This window comes from Crocodylus porosus, unplaced genomic scaffold (genome assembly GCF_001723895.1).
Source record: "Crocodylus porosus isolate Cpor-Errol unplaced genomic scaffold, CroPor_comp1, whole genome shotgun sequence".
NCBI lineage: Eukaryota > Metazoa > Chordata > Crocodylia > Crocodylidae > Crocodylus > Crocodylus porosus.
The window spans coordinates 15,912,365-15,933,077 of NW_017728931.1; the positions used below are offsets into that span (position 1 = coordinate 15,912,365).

Genomic DNA, 20,713 nt, shown 5'->3' on the forward strand with positions numbered 1-20,713 from the left:
TGCTGTCTCTCAACTCCATATACTACTGTTAACAAGGATGTTATCTCTGGAGACACAAATCCACAGTTTGAGAACTGAAACAAAGTGTGGCAGGACACTGTTGGTGCCTGCCACTTTAAGGGCTGAGCCAAACAGGCAGCAGGTGCTTGATTACGGTGGCCATTTTAGAACTCTGGCCACCTACATAAACAGAGCAGTATGCTGTTGGCAGGCCAGGCAGAAACATCGCCTGCCTAAAAGGCTGTATGAAACATCTTGGAGGTAAGGGCAGGAACTTAGGCAGATGGTTTGGAGGCTGCTGGTCCTGGGCATGATCTACAACTGCACCCTGCTAGGAGTGAATGGCCTGGTGGGGCTCCCAGTGGTGTGGGAGCCCCCAGGAAATACCAGGCCAGTTCCCACCCTGGTGATAGGCAGGTTGGGGCGCCTTAACCCCTAGCCTCCACAACATTGTGGGTACACGGGGGCCAGGCATGGCTATGGCCACCTGAGCCCAAAGAGGGTGTAAGACCCAGGTGAGGCCAGGCATGGCTACGGCCACCTGGTTCCCCACCGGGGAGAGAAGCCCCGTGGCACCAGTGAGGAGGTAGAGATGTGGAGCCCCAGTGAGAGGGGATGGATGTAGAGCCTCAGTGAGGGGGAAACCAGAGGTCTGGGAGCCCAATATGTGTGTGTGAGTGTGCATAGAGTTGCCCCAGGAGGGGCCAGGGCAAACTTGGCCCTGATTGGGTAATTGACTGAACACTACCTCAGTGAGGGTCACAGGAGAGGCCCAAAAGATGGTACGTCTGCCACCCACGGTGTGCGTTAGGTAAAGCCTGTGGCCAAAGGGGCCTGCTCCGAGAGGGAGCAAGGCAGTACAAGTTGTTGATGTGTGAAGGAGACCCTGTGAGAGTGGGTGGAGTGTGAGAGGCCCTAGGCAGAGGAGGGCGTTATGAATGTGTATGTGTCTGAGGCCTGACAGCGAGGGCTAAGCTTGGTCCAGCTGTAAGTGAGAAGCGTTGTCACCCGGATGCCATCTGCAAGGCTTCGGCTGTGGTGTAGGGGAGGAATGGAGCCACAGATACTGCCCCCTGGCATTGGGGCAAGAATGGGCAGCCTCCTGCCTAATTAACATCACAATCATGTATCATTAAGGCATGGCAGGAAAGGAGGCAGGTGGTTGGTTCAGAAACAGGTGGGCGGGCCAATGGCCAACTTGCCCTGAGAGAGCCCCTTGTTACAGAGTAATTTTCTTTAATCTTGACTAATCTATACAGGAGCCTCTGGAAACCCTATAAGATTGGGCCCCTAATGTAGTCCATGGCCTGTAATTTTTTTGGCTGCCCTCAAGCCTGTGCCCTTTTCCTCACTATCTGGGGTCAATAATTGCCGCATTTTTATCTGCAGTAGGATGTACAAGTTATTTTATGTCTATTCCTAACTCATCCTTTCCCAAGTTCAATGTTACTCTCCCTCTGAGACACCAGACAGATAAACCATCTAATTTTGGGCTTGTATTAGGTAACTTTAAAATGACTTTAACTTGAGAAAATGATTATTCAAAAATGTACCTTTTTTCTTATTCAGTACGAAAATATCAACTGTAATGTAAGCAAATCATGTTTCTTCTCATCCTAAAGGCTGTCAAAGCTTCTATACAGTTTATTTTAGTCTTTGTCAGCTTGCATGGTAGTCTTCAAATCTCAATATAGACTTTCATCTGATGTGCTGATGAAGAGGTCTGGCAATTCCAGTGTTGAAATTTGAATCAATTCCTAGTAACAGAGTGTATGTCATCTTGTTAAAAAAAAAAAAAAGGCAAGGCTAACTTTTCAGGTCAGTGTTTCTCAGGACATTTTCTAAATGTACTAGTTTGCTTTATTTCTGACATATTCTGCTATTTAAATTTCAATCCATATCTCTAGAGAGGTTATTTTCTCTGTTTCCATTAGATTTTTTTATCTAGGGGATTGTGACTCTATCCACTTGTCCCCCAAAAGTCTCAATAGACTTGTCCCCTTTTTTGAGAGAGAGAAAATGAAGGGTAGCCCCTTTAACAGGATAATTGGTAAATACAAAGTTAACATCCTGATCTCTGTCAGATTTACATGGTTAGTAAAAAAAATCTAGGCTGGACAAGGAAGATAGCATCTATTAAAAGGGTTTGTTTTCACATAAAATTGGATGGTCCACTGCTACAGAAAACAGCTTTGGTCAGCATTGGATCCAGACTTTGCATTCCAGGTCTTTGGCCATAGTCTTAGTTGGTGCCAGTCAATTTGCAAGTCCACTGAAATCTAATACAAGCTTGTACCAGCTGAGACCATGGCTCAGAATTTCCAGGTTTAATGTGCAGTGTTTTTGAGTAAGTGTGTTTTGATTTTTGTTTTCTTTTCACTATGAACAGGTGCCACTGAGTTGCTGCTTCTAGCCCGCAGGACGGACTTAAGGCGCATTTCCTTAGACACCCCAGATTTTACAGACATTGTCTTGCAACTGGAGGACATCCGTCATGCCATTGCTATTGACTATGATCCTGTGGAAGGCTACATCTATTGGACGGATGATGAGGTGAGGGCCATCCGCCGCTCTTTCGTGGACGGATCAGGTTGTCAGTTTGTTGTCACAGCACAGATTGCACACCCTGATGGCATTGCAGTGGACTGGGTTGCCCGAAACCTTTATTGGACTGACACTGGCACTGATCGCATTGAGGTGACAAGACTTAATGGGACCATGAGAAAAATCTTGATATCAGAAGACTTGGAAGAACCCAGAGCTATTGTATTGGATCCAATGGTTGGGTAAGGAGATACTTATAGATTTTGTTTTTAAAAAGGCTGAATAACATTGAGAACATGCTGCACAGGTTGAACTTAGTCCCTTTAGTAAATAAAATCCATGTTAATTTGGTCTGTAAATTCACTGGCCTATACTGTGTCCCTTGTGAACATACAGTTTTGGGTCAAGTAAGTGTGAGAGAGAGAAGCTGTATAAATGTTGAAGAGCATTGGTTTATAAATAATTCTGCAACTTTTTGTTCTTCAGATACATGTATTGGACTGACTGGGGAGAAATTCCCAAGATTGAGAGAGCTGCATTAGATGGGTCAGACAGAATTGTGCTGGTGAATACTTCCCTTGGCTGGCCAAATGGATTGGCTCTGGATTATGCAGAAAGCAAAATATACTGGGGTGATGCGAAAACAGATAAAATTGAGGTTTGTTCATTGCATCTGCGTGTTTAATTCTGCATTCACAAAACAGTAGAGCTACTTCCATTTTCTTGATATTAGGACTAACGTGTAGTTGTCATAGGAATTTTCATGGGGTTTCATGCTGTGGAAAATATGGTTTGGGTACAATATGGAGTGCATCTTTCCTCTATGGCATTCGGCCCTGGAGCCAGTAACCTTTTAAAAGCAGTGGACCAAAATAACACAGCACAGTCCAGTCACTAACATTTCCAACCTGGCCACCACTGCTGTGCAGGTAAGCCTTCATGCCCTCAAATAAATCACTATCAAAACTTCCTTTCCCTCCTCTGCTGCTGAATTGTTGTTATCCAGGTTTCACAGGTCATATGAAATAGCTCAGGTAGGTGGATTCAGCCTATGGGCCATAGGTTGCCACCCCCTGCCTTATGGCAAATCACTTCACAACTACTCTGCCAGCTTCTCTGCCTACAGAAGGGAACTAATATTCATAATATTCTAGGATAGAAAGCTTATTTAAACATATGTACCCTGTTTTCAATTTAGGTGATTGTTTTTAAGTAAATCAGTTGATTTCACAGATTGTAATATGTGCTGAGTCAATTTTACTTCCAGGTTCTCATGCATTTACACCAGTGAATCTCAAAGGAAGTGCTGGGGCCCACGAGTGCTGCGAGCGGTGGAAGTGTGCTGCAAAAATGATACTTCTTGTTTTTGTTGTGGTTTTAAGCTGGGAGGCGCCGAGCAGACCAGGGCATAGCAGAGTGTGGGGGGGGTTGGGAGAATTAGTGTCACCATGGGAATTGGACATCTCCAAACTGCCAGCACTGCATCCTGCCTGCATGCTGGGGACATGACTGCGCTGTGCACCTGAGTGCTCAGAGCCATGCTCTGCTGCATCCGGCTCTTCATACATGCTGCGTCTGCTCCCTCCAACCCCCATTGGGCAAGTAGTTGTGGATGCCTCCCTCCCTTCCCTTCTTTCTCTGGTCCACTTTATCAGCCAGGAGCCCTCTTGTCCAGGACCAGCCTCCACGGCACTAAGCTCTAGGGAGCCCTCTCCAAGAAGTGTCCCTGCAGCCTGTGGCTCCCCAGAGCAGCATGGAGTTTGTTTACAACCCCTACCCCTGTGGTTCCAGGGCACAGCAGGCTGGCTTCATGTGCCCTGTCAAAGAGGATGCCTCCCTGGTTCAGTCCCATACTGCCTCCCACAAAAAGGGTTTTCTCTGGTCCTGTATCATAGCTGCTTCTCCCAGCCCCCAGTTCTGGGGCACATGTATCTTCCAGCTGCTTGGGAGCTCCACTAGGACTGGACATCTGCAAACTATGTTTACACCACTGCCACCACTTTTTCCTTGTTCCCTTTTTCAGGTGTAAGAATGAACTGTGCAGCCAGTTTTAATTCAGACAGAAAGTGTGCCCCAGGTATCAAAACTTTGGGGAAACACTGGTATACTCTCTCTCTCTCATGTTCGTGACGTTTCAAACATTGCTGGGTATTAGATTGTTCTCACCCTTTATTTCAGTACTTCCCATTAGAATTTTAGTTAAAGAAAAAGGGGTATGGGAGTGGGAGAGAAGTAATCATTCTATTGCCTGTAAGCAGTTTCATAAATCTAAAAATTTTGGGTCAGGTTTGAACAGGCATTAGGCACGTTCAGTGTGACTGTCTGAGTACATTGTTGTATATAGTCATTGTTTTTATCACTAAAATGTAGAGAGGTCTGTTGCTCTGTGGGGAAGATGTTTTTATGATGATCAGGATCCAGGGTTCCTCATTTTCTCTGATAAAAAAAATCCCAAATGTTCTAGTTTAAAATAACCCAAATCCACATTTTTCTGTGACTAAAACAAGATATATATTTCTTAAAACCAGAAAATTTGGTTTATATTTGCTTTGATCAAAGGAAAGATCAGACTTATAAGTTACCTGTATCTTCACGTGATGTAGCCATCACCCTCCTTCATTCTTTTCCCTTTCTATTTTTATGTCCTTTTCCTTCTTTCTCCTTTTCTCTTGTCTCCTTTCCTTTTTCCTTCCCACTTATTTTTTCTCTTCATCCCCTTCCCTCCCCCCGCTGGATGTGGTGGTCTTTGCCTGCAAAAGACAAAGAACACACACACACATGCACAAAATGTCTGTCTGTCTGTCTGTTGTTTTAATCACAGAAAAATGTGAATTTGGGGGTTTTTGTTAAATCAGAAAATTTTGGATTTTTTGTTTTTAATCAGAGAAAACCATGATCCCTGATGATGATACTGTGGCTATATTTGTCAGGTCCCTAGCAGTTGCACTTTTTTTTTTTCTTTCGATGGTGATGTTAGAGCAGGGGCAGGCAATTATTTCAGGTGGAGGGCCACTTACTGAGTTTGACAAGCCATCAAGGGCTTCGTGACAGCCAGCCAGGGGCAGATAAATACTTACTTGCTAAATTTTTTAGGGGTCCCATGGGCTGGATAAAATGGCCTGGCAGGCTGCATTTTGCCCACCCCTGTGTTAGAGTGATGTTGTAGCCATGATGTTTCAGGAATTATGTGAGAGGAAAGCATTCCTTCTGGTGATACCCTTTATTGGACCAACTGCATAGTTGGGATAGAATTAGACAGGCTTTTGAATGCAAGATGTTCTCCAGGTCTGAGGAGAGAGACCAGCCCAGGGATAGTAAAAAAACAGTGGGAAGAGGGAGGAGGAAAATTCCCAGAGGCAGCAGAAGGAAAGAAGCTGATTTCTGAGATCAAGGTCTAGCAAAAGAGAGGAGGGTTATTATTATTATTATTTTTTAGCTAGAAGGCAGGGCATGGTGACACCTTAGAGAATAGTTCAGAGAGGCATAAGCTTTCATAGGTATCTGATGAAATAGCTTGTTGCCTGCAAATGCTCATGCCTCTTTTAACCAGTTAATCTGTAAGGATACCTACACACGTGCCTAATGCCTGTTCCAGTGCATGCCAATTGGCACTCCTTGGAGCAGACTTGATGAATCAAATCAGTTGAAGTGTGCTAATTAGCATGCTCAAGCAGCCTTGATGTTTCATGTATTCAGCAGCCCCATGCTTCAGAATGGGGGGAGGGGGGCACTTTCACTAAAGCTTGTCAAACAATCTTTAGTTAAAGCACTGCTGCCACCATTTTGAAGCCCAGGATGCTGCTGAATATATGAGACCCTGCTGGTGCTTGAATAGAGCGTCTTCCAAGAGCCAGTCTAGTTAAAGTCCCCCCCCCACCGAGCACATGTAAAGATGACCTAAAGTGCTAGCCTACCCTGCTTTCTACCTGACTTCAGGAGACCCCTGTGGTTTGGTGGAAGTCTGCCACATAGGAGACCTGGGTTTGATCCCTGGATGCTTGTATAATTACAGCAATGGAGGCACCAAATGTCTAGACTCAGTCTGGCCTTCGGATTCTGTTGCAGTGGCGTAAAGAGGGGATGGAAGGTCTGGGTACCCTCCACACCTCCAGACTCCTGCCTAGAGGCATATGTATTGAAGGTCTGGGTGAGCTCTTGTATACACCATGATCCAAAAGGGGTGACAATGGCCAAACACCAGACTTCACTCTAACACAGCTAGCTACTTTCTTTGGTTTTAGTCTTTCTCAGTGACCTCTAGTATAACCTGGCCATGCAAATTTGCAACAAAGTTTATCTCCCCAGACACCATATATGTTTCCTTCATCTTTATAATAAGTTTTTATTTTATTTATCTAAGACTTAGAGTTACATTTTTTGGGGTCTCTTCTTATTTTTGATATCTCTGGCCTCAGACCTATAAGAGGCTTGGAATAGGCAGATGCCTTTGTTCACAGAGAGCAGCTTTTAGGTGCAGGGCCTTGGCAAGCAGAGACACTAGTGGGCTCAGTGGCCTCTTATTGCGGCAACTTGAAAAACAAACTCCAGTGCTGTCCTCACTTGGATACTTCTTTACAGCAAAGAGGACTGTAGCCCAACCTGCTTATATAGAAATTGAATGTATTATGTTTCTGGAATGGAATGCTAAGTGATCACCAATATTTTGTTTTTGTTTCTTTCATGAGTCTTCCTCAGTGTTTGGTTTTTGCTAATGCCCCACAGTCCAGGAATTATGGGAGTAAGTGACCTTGCTTTGCATTTAAAGCTAAGAGAAAATCTTGAAAAAGCACAAACTATAAAGGCGCAAAACTAGGAGGCAAATAAAGAATGTTCAGACATTATTATTATTACTTTTTACATTTCATGATTTTTAAAAGAATTTCTTGTTTTTCTGGTGCCATTAAATGCATTGGACTAGTGTTACTGCAGTCTTTCAAGCTTCTTAGGATCTTTATTCCACTTATTACATTAATTTGAGGGAGAAACTTCACCAGTCTCCATTAGTGTATAACATGACTACTTATCAAATTTGGAGCTGCTGGGATAGTCTGGTAGTCCAGTGATCATGTTATAGATGGATTGGAATTTGAGTCTTAAGAGATTGCTGGGATAACAGCATTGTAGCAGTGGTACACTCTGCCTGTGATGTGAGACTGCATCTCGCACAGCACATTCCAGCCTCTCTGTTTGAAAGGCTCTGGAAGGGTCTTCATCCAGAACAGAGTCAACCCAGCAAAGAATACTTTGAATGAGTGGTGAATAAGGGGGAAGAATTGAACTCTTGGAGGTCTAAGACAGTAGCATCCTTGCTGCTCTGCACGATCAAACATTTATAATCACATTACTGTGCCAAGTAATGTTTTTGGGATAATGGCTTTCTTATCTAATCTCTTCTGGTGCACTTTGTCCCAGTATTGTATGTCAGCCTTCTGCAATGGGATGCATTTTTACCTTATGGCTAAGTACAGACATTCAAAAAGCCCAAGCCTAAATTGATTCAATCTTTGCAGGTTAGTCTAACCTGTGTAGATTGAACTGAGAAGCAGGTAAATAGACATTCACTTTTGATTCCGGAAATACAGGCACATGCCTGCAATGGTTCAGACTAGAAGCTGAGGGGTGCTAGAGCAACCCTTACTTCCCTTCTGCAGTCGCTGGAAGGCTGGAGGGAAGATGTGTGTGTTGGGAGGGGGAGTGTGTTGCAGGCCCTGTAAGGCCACTGAGTATGACTGGGGAGAGGTTTAAACTCCCACCCTGGCCTGCAGGGACCCCAGCCAGAGTGTGTCTGGAGGAGGAAGTAGAAAGCAGCCTTGCCAGGTTTGTCTCCAAAGAGGGGGAGGGGTGCATGGCCAGACACCAGCCAGGGCACCGCCTCAGGTGAAGGCGGGGAGGGGAAGGGATTAAACCTCCCGTCTCCCCACTCCCACCAGCATGGGGACCCCAGCCGGGGTCTGCCTGACTTTCCCCCCTGCTGGCCCCTCGCACAGCAGGGAGCATGGCCAGTGGGAGAGGGAGGTTTAATCCTCTTCCCTCCCTCCCTCCTCTTTGCCTGAAGCTGCTGCCTGGCCCAGCTCTGCCCATGTCTTCCATTGCACAAGTGGCTAGCTGTGGGGGGAAAGCTGGACCCCGGCTGGGTTCCCCATGTTGAGGGGAGAGGGGGAAAACAGGAGGGTTTAATCCTCCTCCCTCCCCTCCACGTGAGCCTGCTCTGCCACACCTCTGCCTCCTCCACTTCAGTGGGGAAAAAAGTCTGGCACAGGCTGCTCCACCCCTGTCAGGCAGACGAGGCTGCATCCCCAGCCAGGTTTCCCAACCCCTTGTTAGCCAGCCCTTACAGCACTGGCTAGTGAGGATAGGGACGGGACCAGCCCTGCTCTGCTCGAGCAAACAGCACAACCCAGCCCAGGGCTGCAAAGCATCCTGGGATGCTAGGGGACTGATTTAACTTGAACAAAGAAGTGGTCTGAGACAGAAGTTCCATAAACCGATTTCACCTAAATCAGTTAAGTCTGATACTGCATTCAACCAGATTTATCTTAAGCCAGTTTTGGCCATTTTGAAACTGGTTTATGTGCTTCTGTTCTGTTCCAGGTTTAAATCAGTTTCTGATCACTTAAACCAGTCTATGTGTAACTTCTGTCCCTAGTCTATGAGATTTCTTGTTGCGCTTTGGAGCGTGTTACAATAGCCTATATAAACCATAGGCTGTCCCATTATCAGCTAGATCTACTGTATCTAGAGTGGCATTTGGATTATATCTTTATTCTCTGTCCACTAGCTCGGTGCCCTGAGGAAGTTTCTAACAGTCTGCAAATTCATTTTTCATGTAAGTTCAGTATAAGGTGTCCCTTTGACCTTGAGCAGTTTTTCAGCCTAAATTTTTGGGGAATAGGATGAAAGCTAGTGAGAATCTTGCTTGCAAGTTGACAGGTTATACAGGAAATCCTCACTATTTGTACGTTTGGCATTTGCGGTTTCAAATATTCGCAAATACCAAACCTGCATTTTAAATACACTTTATACGCTTACAAGAGCTCCTCAGGAGATCCGCGCTTGCTGCTGTTGGGCTCCTCCTGCCACACTCCCACCGTCACCACCAGAGCTGTGGCCCCCCTTCCGCCCCCCACTCCAGCTGCTAGGGGCACTGCGTTCATGAACACGGTGCCTTATTCGTGGATTTTGCCATTTGTGGGGGATATGAGAACGTATCCCGTGTGAATGGCGAGGGTCGCCTATATAGTCCAATGGTGGAACATGGAACTGGACCTCAGGTAACCTGAGCCTCCTCCAGAGCCTGAGCTTGCTGTATGACTTTATGAATGTGTTGCAGGGAGGAGGGATAGGTATGAAAAATGAGAGACAGATAAAGAAAAATATTTCTGTGTATTTCATATGTTGTTTATACAAGGAGTCTACAAGCAACTGTTCCACAGAGAACTGTTGAATACCACCTGCATTTTGTTTTTCAGGGTGTGGTATTACTCAAATAGTAGTCTTATTGTTTTGATGGAAAAGTGAATGCTTCTGATGAGCTGGATTTCAAGCTTGTTTATGCCACATACTGCTTTTATTATTTATTTTTCACATGCTGCTTCATGCTATGCTGTTCTGGAGCCCCCAGATGATAATAAAGCATCAGCAGGGGTTAATGGAGACTGGTAGGGGGTGCAGCAGGGAGCTTTTGTTCCCATTTTATCTGGCAGCCTGCAGCAGGCAAAAGCAGGCTGTGGCTTGACAGCTTCGTCATTTATCTCGGTCAGGTTTCACTGCTGATAAACTTCTATTGAAATGGATGGCTGCTATTGTGCTTACCAGTGGGGAAGATTTCTTATTGACTTGCTACAGGTTTAAAGCATTTTCGTGCCATGCTACAAGGTTAAAAATGTACAGTCTTTTCTGTTCAACTGGTCTTGTGTTTCCCTGCTCAAGTGAGTATTTATCTTCTGGGCACGTAACGCTACCTGTTCTAAGACATAAATTGGATTTAAAATGGCCAGCAAAACCCATATTGATATAACAGTTATGCCTATGTGTTGAGAGAAAGTAGCATTGATGAAGCTGATTTCCTTGCAGTTTTTTTGATGAGTGAGTGTTGCTTTGGTTTTTCTTTATCCATCCTCTCTCCTCATCTCCATTCTCTTGGAGTCAGCAGTGACACATGCGTACTTGCATGCTTACAACTGGTGGGCTCTGTAAATGGACTTCTTGCCTCCCGTACTGATTCCATGCAGTTCTGACTTCTAAGAGGGTTAAAAGTGGCCCCAAATCTATTAGGCATGCGTAGCATTACTTTTCCTAATCCTCATGATTAACATAGGAAGTCTTACATCCTGCTGTTTTCCAGCATCAGTATATACAAGCCTTCAGAACACAGTCACACTGGGCAGCAGAAAACAGAAGCTGTTAAGACCTTTTTTAGTACACAGATCTTTAACAGAGAGGACCTTTATTGTCTATGGCCAAGAAACTAAAAGCCTGGCATCTGGAGAATGCTTCATTTTATATTCTAATCCTGAAATTGCAGGGCTATATTTCCTTCTGATGACAACTCCCTCTGTTTCACCAGTACCCTAATAAGGAAATTCTGTTTTTCAGGCATTCAGGATTTTGTTCTATTGAGAAATTCTGTCTTATAGAAAATAGTCTGTGTATTGTGCAAGGCATAGTCTGTGTTTTCTTGCAAGACGTGCCTGGCTGATCCTCCCTACTCTATCACACACACTTTTTGATAGTGCAGTGGAAGTCAAGAGGCAGGAAAAGTTGCCTTCTGTTCAGTGTACCTACACAAACACGCTCACTCTCTCTCTGTCCCTGACATATTATGTATATGTCATGTGCTGTAGTTTCATTTAGGACCTGATTCAACACTGTAAACTCATGCTTAAATGCTTGATAAATCTGGACTTTCAAGTTCCTTCTGGTTTTAAAGGTGGTCAGAATTCATAAGTAATCCCATATTTTAAAATGTGAACAAAGTAAGGATTTTTTCTTCTTCAGAGTTACAGAGGTTGACACTTCTATATTATTTTTACATTCAGTCTTTCAGTCAGTGAAGAATTAAGTCTTGCAAGACAGACTTGGAGCCATACATCTGCTTTGTTGCTGGTGAGGAGAGCTGTCCTGGAGATATTTCATATCTGGCATTGGGCTTGTTGTTTGTTAGGTCTTTTGGTTCATGTAATAATGGATCATTAAAAAGGAAATATTTGTGTTTGGGATTTGTTCTTTGTTTCAAAATCGTCATATGCAGCTGTAGTCAGCTCATTTAAATGTGTACTTTTTGCACAGCTTTCAAAGCATTACCAGAGCAAAACCATAAAAGATGAAATTTTGTGAAAATTGCACATTGTTGTCTTCCAGGTACAAGAACATAAAATGACAGAGTTGGGTTTTTTTGTAGCCTCTGTCTGTCCTGAATAAATGGGAAATCATACTGCTGGTGCACCTATGAAAAATGTCTTTTGTAAGTTTTCTCTTGCAAACTTCAAAAATACCTTTGTAAGTTTGAAAGAGATAAAATTTCCAGCAGTTGCAGTTCACAGTTTATACACATCTGAAAAATTACAAAAATAATTATAAAATAAATTTCCTCTGTTTTCATTTTCAAATAATTTTGAGAGGTGGTTTAGCAAGTGAGGCATGTAGACAGCTTCTGGTATTTAGAACAACATTCAAAACTAAATTATGTTGAGAAGTGAAGATGAATGACAGCAGTATGCTCACAGAAACCTTGCTTATGCTGTGTCAGTTAAATTACAAGTATAAACCTTTAAGCTTTGGCTAATAGAGGCTCCATAATTAACTAGGCAGTGAGTGTCTTCAACTTCTACTGGAATGAAAAAGAACCATGGGTGTTTAGCACCCTGCAGGATTAGGCTTTCTGTGTTATTTGTCTAATGAAATTTTGTTGTGTTCATGGAAGTAAGTCTGATAGCTGTGCTCACAGTGGTAAGTCTGATAGTTTAAATGTGGCACAGTCTGGACAGATGTTTGGAGACTTGTAGCTCCATGAATGTTTATCGGTGCTCAGATGTGATGCTTTCTGCTTTCCCAGGTCTTGTCTTTCAGGCAGCTGTGTTAATACTCTACAGTCTCAACTTGTTGCATACTTTGTTACTTTCGTCTTGAGCCCACAGAGAGTTCTGCCAGTGCTCTTTGGTAATGATTTGCAAAACATTTCTCTTCTAATCAGAACTGAATGGAACTTCACTGATGAAATAGGTGTGGGAACGTGACTCGACTGAGACTGCTACTCAAATGTCAGTTATCAGCTAGCTCATATTCAAACTATGCATTGTCAAAAATGAAAAGTCACAACATCTGACTACTTAAAGCTTTTTATTACTGACATTCAGATGTGAATTAAATCCAGAATATTTGGCACAATTGAGACCTTCATCAAATTATCATGCAAAATTCCATTTTTTGGATGGAAACAATACTCCAAGATAGTAAGCTGTGTATTGTATCCATGCTGGCCGCCAAATGCAGCAGCTTTATGAGCTGCATTGTTATGAGGCTGAAGTTTTGAAGTGATATATTACTTTGTTTAACTAATTGTAAAAAAAAACCTTGTGCACGTTTTATTTTGTTTTGTTTTGTGGCATTTTTTTTTGCATGGAACTAGTTGCCTTTACAGTAAAGGTAGTGTTTGTGGTTAAGCTACATCTGTTTCCTATTGTAGTCTGTATTCTCGCTGTGGGTTTACAGTATTTTAAATGGCCTCAAAACGCGAAATTCACACCACACTGTGGTTAAAGCAGCACACGTCACTGGAGGCACTGGCTCATATTAGAAGGTGAACTCCTCAAACAGGGATTCAGAGATGCTAGTTGTCATTTTGACTGGCTAATCCATTTTGGGGTGCAGTAGGATAGTTCATATGTAAGGAAACTCAGCTGGGACTTGTTACCTGAATTTCACAGTAGGGAAGATAGTATGTTAAAATCCTCTGGAATGAATTGATTAGGGTTGTAGTCTCCCTTTGTGAAGGTTATATGCATCATCCCTGCATCCCATGCTGTTTTGTTTCATGCTTCATGCTGGTTCATGTTTGTTTTGTGAACTACAGATAGGGATATTTTTAAAACTTCTTGAAATTAGCTGAGGTCAGTATGGGACAACATGTTGCCCTGTGACAGTTCAGTTCATATGATATAAGTTGTTGCTTACACTCCAGCTCCTAATGGACAAATGTTAATATTATAAACCATTGGTGAAGGGACAATCTTTTTGCAAACAGGTCCCAAATTAGCCCACACCCTTCCCAAGTGCCAGTCTAATCCCATTTCCCTGACCGATCTGCTGCTCTGCTTTCTGCTTTTCTCTACTCTCTGCCCAGTTTACTTCTTTGTTCTCTTCTCCGTGTATCTTTTCCTGGGCTGCCTGTCCCTCCCTCATTTGCCATGTGCCCCACACAGTTACAAATAGCTCTTCTCTTTTTGGTTTAAGGAGGAAAGATGAAGTAAGAACAGAGATTTAGGAGAACTGTGAAGGTCAGCAAGATGGTGGTAAAATAAAATGGAGGTGATGAGTTTTATTTGAGCCTGGGAGGTACTGTCTTTACCCCGTAGATTATTGTTTGTTTTTTTTAAAAGCACACTGATGATTAAGGAACTTGAATAGATTAAGGGACTGGGAGCTTCAGCAGAACGATTCCTTTGTTTTTCTACAACTTACCTTCAGCACATTTTTTAGAGCCACTTCATGGTTCTTCAGTTCAGTGTCAGTCTTTTGTTTAGGAACCTCATTTGTCACAACAGAATGCAGGGGAGCCAGACAGCTAGAGCTTGAGAGACAGAGTCTACAGGTACTGAAAACTTCTGAAATGCAAGTGGAATAACTGAGCTGCTTTTGGAAGAAGGTGCAAAAAATTGGAATTTTTACTGGGCCTTGAGTCCAGTAAAATGATTTGGAATTGGAAGACAATGTGACAAGCATAAGGCGCAGATCAAGGATGTTGTATGTGCCATAATACAAAACTAAGTCTAGAAAAGTGTGCTTGTTATACTTTTAAAAAAAAAGCAAAATAAATCTTCCAAAGCAGAATGATTTTGTTGACGCATATGCACACATGTATAAATCTACAATATATGCTAACAGTCTAAAGAACCTTTTTACATAACCATTTTACAGAATAAGTTTGAAGTTTCCTTAAAGAAGACCGGGAGCCCGTTGGAAGCTAGTGAATATACAAAACTTGTCGTTTTTTTATAACAGTTCTGTTCATGAAGGGAGGGCTTGCTGGCTGGATAAAATTGAATAAAACCAGTTGCAACATAAATACTTCTGAGCAGAAAAAAATTGCATGTGGCGATTTTGGCATGATTTTAGCAGATTCTGCCCTGTACCAAGAAAGACTTGGGTTTAAATCATGTTGGAGTGATATTGTAGCTATGATGGTTCAGAAAATATGCAACAAGCAATATAAAATATCACCCACAAACATCCTTGGGTTTGAATCCTCATTTTGCTTTTCCTTTCCCTGCCATCTGATACCATCTTGGGCCTTGCTTATCACTAAGTGCTAGTAAATCCTAACCACAAGTGTCCCTTCAGGCAAGCGTGTTGGCATTGATAGATCCTGGCCATTGTTGTTACAGAGGTCTTTGGGTTGAGGTGGAGAAGATGGGAAATGCTAAGCCTCTAGACTAGTGATTCTCAGCCAGGGTACCCGTGCCCCTAGATCTTTTGAAGGATGAGGCTGGAAGTGTGAAGAGATAAGGGAGGTGGCAGGAGATGAACAGATGAGTTCTGGCTTCATGTGTAAGGAGATAAGCAGACAAGGGCAGGCCAAGCCACTCCCTGCCTAGCTGTTCCCCCACCTCCACTGCTTGCCCCCTCTGCCTGGAGGTAAGCCCTGTAATAATGAGATTTTGGAATGGGGTGCTGCTCAGTTCACAAAAGTTATGGAGGGGTACCTCGAGTCAGACAAGGAGTGCCTTGAGTCTGAAAAGATTGAGAACCACTGCTCTAGATTAGAGGTTCCCAGTCACTGGGCCACAAAGGGTTGGCTGCCAGGCTGCCAGCAGTCACATGCAGGGTTAAAGCTGGGCGGCGGGGCAGCCCTGGGAGGGAGGCAGCCAGCTCTTTGTGCCTTGTCCCACTCCCACTGCGCCTGGTGAGGCACTGCCCACGCTGGAGGTACCAGGGCCCACGCTGGGCCGGGCAGGACCCCCAGCCCTGCCCATGGCTGGGAGCAGGAGAATGCGGGCAGGGAAATGCCTGAGGTGGAGGGCAGGGAGGTGGCTACTCTGGTTGTTCCCTGGGAAGGCAGCAGAGCCCCTTCTTCCTGGGCAGCTCCATTAGGGTCCCCCGGTCCACTGCCTGTGCAGCCCCCTCCCCTGCAGGGTTCCCTGGTGCCCATGGCTATGGTACCCCAACCTGATCCAACCCTCGCACCCCCCCACCATGTAAAAATTAAATTTAAATGCGTAAATTTAATTTTAAACATGTAAATTAAATTTAAATATGTTTGCCAGTCTGCAGTATAAAAAAGGTTGGGAACCACTGGTCTAGATAACCATAAGAAAGAAAGGGAGGGGTACCAAGATTTAAAAATGGTATGTTAATATGTTTCTAAAGTTTCTTTTTTTCCCACTCTCAGACCTCTCTAAACAAAGACATTGCATCACAATCTCTTGGGTAATGCTAGCTTCCAGAAGGAGCTTCCTGACATGTTGCAATCTTCTATCTAGATATTTTAATACATTCATACTCACTTTATGAATGCTATTGGATTTTGCGTTATTCATTTTTTGCCGGCAAGGTAAAGGAAAAGGCTTTCTTAAAACATTTCTTTTTATTCTGAACGAACACATAGGATGAGTGTAGTACAATTCAGAAGTGATCTCTCCTCACACATTGTTTAGGGCTCATGAAATCTCAGCATCACATAATTATGATGTGTACTCATTGTAACTTTAGTGTTATGTTAATTTAGAAACATCTTCTTTTAAAAGTGTTATTTCCTTCACCTGACATCCCTTTAATAATTTAAATAGTCATACTTGGCATTTATACAGTGTTGTAGTATATTTGACTGTGGTAAGTATATTCATTAATCCTTACAATGCTCTTTTGAGGAAGGTAATATTTACCCAATTTTATCAGGAAGGGAAACTAAAAATGCAAATTAAAGTGTTTTGATTGAAGCTACAGGATGGTGCACTGCCTATTCATGACCTTTCAGGTACAGAAGATATAGAGTATAGTTGTCAGGACTGCAAATGTGGTTCTTGATACAGATCCTCTGATACCTAGAGTTATCACCTTTTTATCGTCAGTCCCAGTCTGGATGAAGTTGTCTTGAAAGGGATCTTGACTACTGTATAGTAAACCAATTTAAAATGAAGGACATCCCCACTTTTAAATTTGTCATCATTCCTCCAAACTGCACTGCCTCCCATTTAAAAGTGAAGCAATCAAGTTATTGCAGGAAGGGAGATAAGGAAAGTGGTAGGCTTTACCTATTAAAGATATGCCCAGGGTTGGACCACAAAAGAAATATTCCAGGACTTGCTAAATTGGAACCCCACCTTGCAGTCTCCTTACCTGGATTTCATTTATGCAGATATCATTAGACACAAAGGGGCCTGTGTGGATTTGAGAGTGATGAACACTTTGCCAAAAGTCTGTCTTTGATTATTCTGTATCTAGTTTAGTAGAGTTTCAGTTACTCTTATTCTTCATTTAGTCATAAAAATTAAATATGTAATGCTTAATGTAGTTGTTAATCATGAGATTATATATAAATAAATTATTCTGCATGTATTTGGGCAGCTTCTCATCCCAGTGTCCCTGCTATTATGTGTATGCGCAGGTCATGAATTCAGATGGCACTGGTAGGAGGGTTCTGGTGGAGGACAAGTTGCCTCACATCTTCGGATTCACTTTGTTGGGAGACTATGTTTATTGGACAGATTGGCAAAGACGCAGCATTGAGCGAGTGCATAAGCGTACAGCAGAAAGGGAAATCATCATAGACCAGCTACCTGATCTAATGGGTCTGAAAGCCACAAATGTCCATCAGATCATTGGTGAGTGAGTGAAAAATCACAAAAAAGGGGAAAATGAGCTTCTTGAGCATCTGTATGGGGAAACCATTTTTCTTTCCAGGTCTGGATACACTCCACCAACCCACAAGAAAGGATCTCAAGAAAGTATTTAACAGTGCTGGCAAGAATTTGTAAAACAACAGCAATACTCTTTATTGGCTTTGAGCACTTGATATCTAGGTTATTTATGCATGGTTATCAACTTGTTTAGATTTTGACTAATTCCGTCTGTTACAATCAAGTCATGGCTGCATGTGGCTAACTGCCCAAGTATTACATTTTGTTTTGGTCAAGTTGTGTAGACTTTTCTAAGCTCTGCCACTGTGGCATAATCCAAACATAAACATTTATTAATACCTGAGCTAGCTAGTTTCAAGCTAGCTCAGGTATGTCTGTCCTATGCTGTGGTAACAGCAGCGAGTGCAGGATAGGCCTAGCCTAGGTCAGGTGTGTTTAAATGAAGCTGTCTTTCATACTAGTCTGTACCAAATGAATTGAGTGTTATCAGTACACTTGTTAATAGAAATGTTTCTATAATATGCACGAACCCTTGTGCACACTTGTGACAAGGAGTTGCTTTGTTAGCAGTCTGAAGTGATAGTTTAAGTGGTCATAAAGCCTGAAGCTTTTTTGAGCCTCAAGGTAATCCTAATAAGATAAAGCTGAAGTATGTGCACTGGTCTGTGGGTTAGATCTCGTCCATGGGCTTGATCCAGCTCATGCGAGAGATTTGGCCTCAGCCCCCCCATGAGTAATCAGGCTTACCACCCCCATGCAGCCATGCGCATGCCAGCCACAGGCACAGAGCCGTGGGATAGTACTGTGTAAAAACTGTGCTACTCTTGTTCATGCAAAGCTTATGCTGGAAATGAAGACTATCAGGCTTTCCTGCTGTCAGCCCTATTCCTTTTCAGTTTTAATTAATTCATTTACACAGGGTGAAGAAAGAAAAGTGCTAAAATTCAAAACTATGGTAAAAGGAATATCATCCAAAAGATTGTTAAGGTCACAACAAAAATAAATTAATCCTACAGAGGTTACAAGGTGAAAAAACAGATGCAGCCTATTTATTTATATTTAAATTATTTTTTACTTTCCTGATTTCTGTGGCAATTACAGAGATACTCTTGAAAATGAAGCCGGAGTCAAATAATTCTTTTTCTTTTCTTATGCTATGTGATTAGGTACAAACCCTTGTGCAGATGATAATGGTGGTTGCAGCCATCTCTGCCTATACAGACCACAGGGACTTCGGTGTGCCTGCCCCATAGGCTTAGAACTCATAAGTGACATGAAGACATGCATTGTCCCAGAAGCTTTCCTACTGTTTTCACGGAGAGCAGATATCAGGAGAATCTCTTTGGAAACCAATAACAACAATGTTGCCATCCCACTTACTGGAGTCAAGGAAGCATCTGCCTTGGATTTTGATGTGACAGACAATCGTATTTACTGGACAGACATCTCACTGAAGGTGAAAGAAAGAATTTTTGGTTTGTTTGGTATTGGATATAAAGTCCTTTTTTTGTTGGGATCTTCAAACCCTCTAGTTCGTTGGTGCCCAGTCTTTTGGCCCCATAAGCAGGACGAGTGGTGCAGGGTTGGTCCATGGGTTGCATCTGGCCCAGCTCATGCAGGGCCAGGGCTCAGTCACAATATCACACCAGATCTGGCCTATGCCCCACGTGTGCAATTAGGCCCACCACCCCAACCCAGCCCTGCACATACCAGCTGGATCCCAGGCACAGAGCCATATCATCTGGCCCGCAGGGCTAGGAAATTTGGCTGTGGGGAGCAGTGGCCATGTTAATAACCATCACTCCCCCACCATAAAATTTCTGTATCACTGGGGCGTCCTGTGGGCTAGGGGTTGAGCACCCTTACTCCAGTTTAAGAATTGACTAATACATATAAAATTTTGCAGAAATCTAGTTCAGATGGAAAGGTTTTTGGTCCAGTGCACATTGTCATTCATTTTATTTCCATAGTAAAGTGTGTGTGTGGGGGGGGGGGGGCGGTGATTGACGCACATTATTTTTAAACCAGTAGTGTACATTTTCATACACAAAAATGATTAGTAATGGTAAAAGTTAGTATTTGGTGGAAAACTGAACCCTAAGCAAAACCGTAGTTTGAGGGAGATTTGGAGGACAAATACATTGTGGTGGCAAATATGCTTTCTGTCAGGAGTAAAAGGAGGTTTATTAATCTCACCTGAGTATCATTTAGGCAGGAGGCTACCTCATAACAGTCATAATATGGTGAAAACTACAGGCTAGCCTAAAAAAGATATAGACTAAAATATCAGTGAGTTTGGGAGACTGATGTAGAAACTTAGGAACTGTCTGACTGTAGCATGCCTCTTACAGTCTCATATTTGTGGGCAGCAAATTTAGTTAGAAGTTTTTAGGCTAGATAATTTTTTTTAAATAAAGTAATAATTTTGTAGTCATGTTGAAGCTAATCCAAATAATAGTCTGTGGTATTCTGCTCTTCATGGCTTAGTTATGTACATACAGGTTCATATAATAGCTTTTTAAAAAGTTTTTCCAAGAGGTTTGGCCAGCCCTCCTGGTTTTAATTTGAAATGTGATTGAAATGAAAAAATAAACCTGGATCCTCAGCTCTGTTTTATGGGGCAGTGTAGATGGACACTTGAGTGTCACCAGTTTCCATTCTGTGCCTTCCATTCCTTTGACACTGGAGGTAAGCACTCGGGCTTGAAACCTGGTAAAATAGAACTTTGTGGCAACTTCTGTGCTGTTTGAAGAGTGAGTAAGGGTTTAGGGCAGCAAGGAGGAAACTAGTATCTGACAAAACAAAGTAGTATTTCTTTGCCTATCAGTGATGTTATTTTAAAGCTTCTAGACAGTCAGTGTAAAACAACAATAAAGAACAGTGGAACTGGGATATAACATTATATATCTATTGTAAAAAAAAAAAAAAAAAAAAAATTTATGATACCAATAGTGATTAAAAGAAAAAGGAGAAATTCTCCACAGTGGGAATTTAATTTAAATTAAGTGTTTTCTTTCTAAACTGAAGCACAAGCATTACAGAGGTAATTGACTTTTTGGCCATTCTGTTTTCTCCTTCTTAGTGAGCTGTGCTTA

General features: G+C 42.7%; 1 protein-coding gene across 1 annotated transcript in view; it reads left to right on the forward strand.

Annotated features, from left to right (window-relative positions):
• Positions 1-20,713, forward strand: part of LRP6 (LDL receptor related protein 6) — a 167,922-nt gene that overhangs the window by 101,863 nt on the left and 45,346 nt on the right. The window contains exons 6-9 of the mRNA XM_019543869.1: positions 2,390-2,786; positions 3,031-3,202; positions 17,366-17,582; positions 18,785-19,074. Of these exons, the coding sequence (XP_019399414.1) occupies positions 2,390-2,786; positions 3,031-3,202; positions 17,366-17,582; positions 18,785-19,074 (1,076 nt within the window). The remainder of the gene's footprint in view (positions 1-2,389; positions 2,787-3,030; positions 3,203-17,365; positions 17,583-18,784; positions 19,075-20,713) is intronic.